This window comes from Prunus dulcis, unplaced genomic scaffold (assembly GCF_902201215.1).
Source record: "Prunus dulcis unplaced genomic scaffold, ALMONDv2, whole genome shotgun sequence".
Lineage (NCBI taxonomy): Eukaryota > Viridiplantae > Streptophyta > Magnoliopsida > Rosales > Rosaceae > Prunus > Prunus dulcis.
In genome coordinates, this window is record NW_023010022.1 from 3,307 (window position 1) to 9,507 (window position 6,201).

The following is a 6,201-nucleotide window of genomic DNA, read 5'->3' on the forward strand; positions in this document are numbered from 1 at the left end:
CAAACAATATATATGATGCATGAAAGACACATGCAGACAAGGAAAGCTGCAAAACCAGGGGCCCTTTTGAATGGAATCTCCCTTAGAATTAACACCATGCACCTTTATTTATTTATTTATTTGATTTTCTTAGTTAAGAGACTATACACGCCTTTAGCCAAGAAAATTAAATACATAAATAATTAGGGATATATAAGGAGGCTGAGAGCCTCTGAGCGTCATCGTCTTCTAGTGCAATCATTGGAGGAGAATAAACTTGCATTAGATACCACTTAATGTTGGTTTATTCACCTTCCAAAACTTTCTCCCATTATAATAGAATTTTAATTTCAGACCTGGGTTTAGTCAAGTTGATTAGAGCGGATGTACTCATTACTGTGCACTAGTTCAAATCTTCTTCTCCGTAGTTTAGATAGATTAAAATATAATATCGTTTGTATATAAATAAATAAAAAAGAATTTTATTTAATGGAAATTATAAAAAAAATGTTGGCTTATTTACGTAACCAAATTAGAAAAGAGACAATGGTTTATACTTTTCTGAAAGATATCGATCCATTTAGAAATTTAGATAGACGCTTCTGTGGCTTATTTACTTTATGTGTGTTTCAATCGTGTGACCGACGTCTGAAGGGCAAAACGGTCATCTAAGGTTGTATTTATCTCTAATCATACAGTACACCCCGTAGAGCATCTTCTTCATCTTCATTATATTCATTACCATTTATAAAGTTGGGTTGGCAGAGTCGTTGTTGAGTAGGGGAGCAAATGCGACAAGTAAAGCCATTGTTCTCTCAAAGTTGGTCAAGTGCACAGAACAAGGGCCATTTATGGCTGAGTTCTTTGCTTTCTGCAGATTTAGAAGCTAATGGCTGTTTTTCGTGTTTGATGGCAAGTGGGAGGCGCTCTTTTTCCTTTGGCGGTTTTTTATATGCTAAAGGTTTCTTTTTTACGTAGGCCCAAGCTTGTACATCTTTTTATCTTCTTTACAATGCTATATTGTTTCGTTAATGAATGAAATCCCTTTAAAAAAAAAAAGTTATACACGTAAGAAAAGTTCATAATGGTTCTTCAGTACTTATTTTTCTCTTGCTCAATAAATTGGAAAGTCTCATTTTCAATGTCTACATTGTGATGTCTTACCTACATTTTTAAACATACATTGCCAATTCGAGTTCAACTACTTAATCTACATGTTGGGAGGAAAATTCACAACTTTAAATCAGTTAGGTACAAGATTGGATTAAGGGACAATGCTAAGAATAAAGAAATTATTAGCCGAGAGAAGGATTGAGTTGACATCAAAATGCCATGAGCAAAGAACATCAGAATAAAGAAAGAAGTTGAGAGATAAAGAAATTCCTCTGATTAATAACATTGCAGTTCAATTATTGAAATTGTTCGTCTTTTGAGTCATTTCTTAGAGGTGATCATCCTTACAAAAAATCAAGATCAAACAAATTAACTATTTGATTATCTAATTGTGCTTAAGCAAACAACGAATACAATATAGTCAATAAATTTGAAATGTGAAACAACGAACACAATATGTTCAGCTGGAAGCCTGGAATGGTATGAAGATGTTTTAGTTTTCAATTTTGGACTCAACTTAGACTTTCGGTATGATCTTGAGTATCGCAGGCACATGCCTGAGTTTTCTAACGAGTTCTTGTTGTGATCAATTTTAGACTTTCATTGCAATGCATCATAATGTGAATATGCATATAGATTATAAAATTAATCGTCATAGAAGCTACACCAAACTAAAAAGGGATGGTATATATTCTCAAAAAAAGAAGAAAAAGAAAAAGAAAATCTGATATCAAAGTTTGGCAAAATCTGATAAAACTTAGCCACATTTATAATACTGTTGATTTCATGTGACATAGCCTTTATCATCATCTCTTTGTTTGATAGAGTAGAAGAAAATGTGATGTTTGTTGTCTTTCCCTTAACTTGATCCAGTTGCTTCTGAGCAATATAAGGATTCTACACACATATTTAATTAGGGGAACAAGTGTTTTATTCCTGTCCAAAACTTCCATGTCAATGATTATTATTAATATTGTATATTTATGATGACATCTACCTTATCATATTTTAATTTCCATTTTTAACAAAGACACGGGTATTGACAGAGAAGTGTATGTCTAACCTGACTTAATTGAATAGTAACCCTATCAAAATAGTTTTCGTATCGTTATCACTCAAGCTAATGAATAGACATTTGTCTAGATGTAAGTTAAGCCTGTTGGCCAAAGTAACACAACCACCCCTTTGCATCCTAATTCAATCCATCCCTCCTCATACAGTAAAGTAATTAGAATATCGCTTTGTGAAAAAAAATCATTATGAGCTTTTAATTTCAATTTTTATTGCTTTGGTCATTTGCAGCGCCGCCATGCGTAGTCAAAAAAGAGTTGTGCCATTTGAACTAAGTCCCCATTTTGAACCTGATACTTGCCAGGTGTTTAACCTTTTTATACCAAGCATTATATATGGTTGTCTATTCTTCAGATGGGCATCCCTATATAGTTTGTTCAAATTTCATATGTCATGTACTTGCCCATTGTCACTATTGCTGCTAATAAAAATATGGCCCAACTTAAAAATTATGTGTACTCTCAGATTTTAAAATATACTTGTCGAAGACAAGCCACATATAATAATTAAATTAATTAAGTAATTAATTAATTAGGATGAAAAAGACTTGTAATATAATAGTATTGCTTTCTATATCCTGGCCAATTCTGAGTTCAGATGAGATAGAGGTAGAGAGGTCTGCAAATTAGGTGGTTCACAGTCTTAGCACCAAAGGGGCTTTGCTGCTTCAAAAGTAATTAAAGTAAGCCATGGACATCTCTCTTTTCTGTACCAATAATAAAGAAGCAAACTTTCTGCAGCAGTACTCCAACCAGATCAAGATCAATGGTCTGGCAGCCATAGACATGCAAAGCACCAACCAGCCCCAGAATAGTCACACATCAACAAGCCGTTCATCGGGGTCCAGCGAGCCTTGTCCGGCCGGCACGAAATGGGCATCTAGGCTTCTTATGGAGTGTGCAAGGGCAGTCTCAGAGAAAGACTCTTCTAAAATCAATCACCTTCTATGGATGTTGAATGAGCTGGCTTCTCCTTATGGGGATTGTGAGCAGAAGCTAGCCTCTTATTTTCTGCAAGCTCTCTTTTGCAAGGCCACAGACTCCGGTCTCCGATGCTACAAAACCCTAACCTCTGTAGCTGAAAAGAGCCACTCCTTTGATTCAGCCAGGAAGTTAATACTAAAGTTCCAAGAGGTAAGCCCATGGACGACTTTTGGTCATGTGGCTTCAAACGGTGCCATATTAGAAGCCTTGGATGGAGAGACCAAACTTCACATAATTGATATAAGCAATACCCTTTGCACCCAATGGCCTACTTTGCTAGAAGCTTTGGCCACAAGAAACGATGAGACGCCGCATTTAAAGCTCACGGTCGTGGTAACAGCGAACATAGTCAAGTCGGTGATGAAGGAAATAGGCCAAAGAATGGAGAAGTTTGCTAGGTTAATGGGAGTTCCCTTTGAGATTAATGTGATCAGTGGGCTAAATAATTTGGGAGAGCTCACAAAAGAGGATCTAGGTGTTCAAGAGGATGAGGCTATTGCTGTGAACTGCATTGGGGCCTTAAGAAGAATTGAAGTTGAAGAAAGAGGGGCTGTGATCCGAATGTTCCAATCGCTAAGGCCTCGAGTTGTGACGGTTGTTGAAGAAGAAGCAGATCTTTTCAGCTCATCAGTAAACCATGACTTTGTCAAGTGCTTTGAAGAGTGCCTTAGGTTTTACACATTATACTTTGACATGCTAGAGGAAAGCTTTGTCCCAACCAGCAATGAAAGGTTGATGCTAGAGAGGGAGTGCTCAAGAAGCATAGTTAGGGTTTTGGGTTGCGATCACCATGATCATGATGACAAAAATGGTGGTGGGGAATGTGAGAGAAGGGAGAGAGGAAGCCAATGGTCTGAGAGGCTGAAGGAGGCATTTTCGCCATTTGGGTTTAGCGACGACGTTGTGGATGATGTCAAAGCGTTGCTAAAGAGGTACCGAGCCGGTTGGGCGCTGGTGCTTCCACCACAAGGAGAAGATATTGATCAAACAGGAGTCTATTTAACATGGAAAGAGGAACCTGCAATATGGGCTTCCATATGGAAACCTTCTAATTAGCCACCATTATTGCTAAGTCTACATTCAGAGTGAAGGGAATTTGAAGATCGCATCGTATATGGAGTTGCCTCTTTTCTTCAATATTTAATTTTCTTACTATATCATGCATATGCCTTTTCTTTTTCTTTTCCATCTTCATAATGTCCTACTTTTCTTCTGCTTTGTGCTTGGGAGTTTGTGTTCGTTTCTTTGTTGGTTTTATTTTATTGTACTTGTCCTCTTTTTGAGTTCCATACTGGACGGTGTAAATTTCCTTTTGGATATTGCTTGCTTCCTTCTTCCATATCCCTGAGCGCTGAGTGTGAGTGGGATTCTCTCTCTGTTATGCATTTGCTGGATATTGAAGCATATAATTCATTTCATTTCCATTGTATTTGTTGGTTCATTTGTACACAAAGAAGCAAACCCTTTTCGATCGTATTTGAATAATTAGTAAACCGATGTTGACCAAAATAAATTTATGGTTTATCATATTGCTTTGTGATTGATCCTCTTTTGTTTATATCAAAATTATGTATCAGCCGACCGATTTGACATTTCTGATAAATTTACTTCAGAAATAATACATATAATGATGATTAGGCTTGGATGTCACTTAATCGTCATGCTTATGAATTATAGTTCTAGTCCAAACCCTAAAGAATCTAAAATTAGGTACTTGTTAATTTATTATCATTTACACATAAGGGAAACAACTTTGTAACTCTCTCTCTCTCTCTCTCTCTCTCTCTCTCTCTCTCTCTCTCTCTCTCTCTCTCTCTCTCTCTCCTCTTCATCAAGAGAATCTGCTTTTCTCCATAGAGAAAACTAAGCTGTGAGAGAGAGAGAGAGAGAGAGAGAGAGAGAGAGAGAGAGAGCTAAAGAAGTATACATCAGAAAGTAAACATATACATACATATTGGTAAAGTTGAAGACTATATATATATTTATTTGTGGAAGTATACATATAAATTGACATAAAGAGAGAAGGGTCCCAAGAGAGCTTGGTGGCAAGCAGAAATGTACCAACTAGATCCCATGTTTGCCTTTTGGTCTAGTGATTTGAATAGCATATTTTGCCTTTTAATTACTATATTCATGTACTGCCTTTAAGCCAACATTATATAGTGGAAGGCTACTTTTCTAGTTTGAGATAAGACGGTGTACTAGCATTGCAAGCTCATCTCCTTGCTTTGTATGTTACTTGTTTATCATATTCTATTGGTGGTATTTTAAACAAGAACCCTCTTGGTAGTCAATGAAACCCCCTCTAGCTTTAGTTCTCTTTTCACACACAATCTCAGAACATGCACGTGCCTGCATGCTAACGGATATCGACTAGAGTTCTATTTTATTTAGTTACCTTTATCTTTACAAGTAATGCTGCAACTGATGGGGCACCAACACGGACGCAGTGGGGTCCTATAATTAGTGCAAATGTTCTCTCCTCTCTATTTATGCTTTTGAGTTATTTCAGTTTGTGAAAAGAAAGTGCTAGGTTTACCTTTTCTAAACCTAGCATTATCTTTAAAATTTCAAACCAAATTTATGCCGACTAACCAAAACAAAAACCCATATAACCACCTAATCAATAAATCAGCAAAAACTTCATCCAATAAATCAAACTAATATATGTAAACCATAAATTTAATCCAAGTAATTATAAATTTGATTTCATACATCATACAAGTAATTAAATTAAAAACATAACTACGACGGAAGCGGCAACACTCTGCGGCACTACAGCAGGTGGAGATTGGGGAGCTTGGGGTTACGATTTGAGGAGATAATAATAGAAATTGGGGTTTTTTTGGGGTGATTATCGAGTGGGCTTTGAAAAGGGGGGGGGGGGGGTTAAAAAAATTGCCTAGGCTAAAACTACGTCGTTATCCAGGAGATTTTAAAAAAGACAGCTGCAGTAGCATCTGCTTCTGAAAACAAAGGAATTCCCCATCGAACAGAGGTGTTCCGATAGAATGATTAGATGTGTAGGATGATTCATCTAATCATTGTCCACTAG

The 6,201-nt window shown here is 36.6% G+C and overlaps 1 protein-coding gene across 1 annotated transcript; it reads left to right on the forward strand.

Moving 5' to 3' along the window:
* Positions 1-2,848: 2,848 nt before the first annotated feature.
* LOC117612564 (protein SHORT-ROOT-like) lies at positions 2,849-4,410 on the forward strand. The gene has a single exon (XM_034341252.1). The coding sequence runs from the start codon at positions 2,853-2,855 to the stop codon at positions 4,200-4,202; it is 1,350 nt and encodes a 449-aa protein (XP_034197143.1). The 5' UTR covers positions 2,849-2,852; the 3' UTR covers positions 4,203-4,410.
* Positions 4,411-6,201: the final 1,791 nt, after the last annotated feature.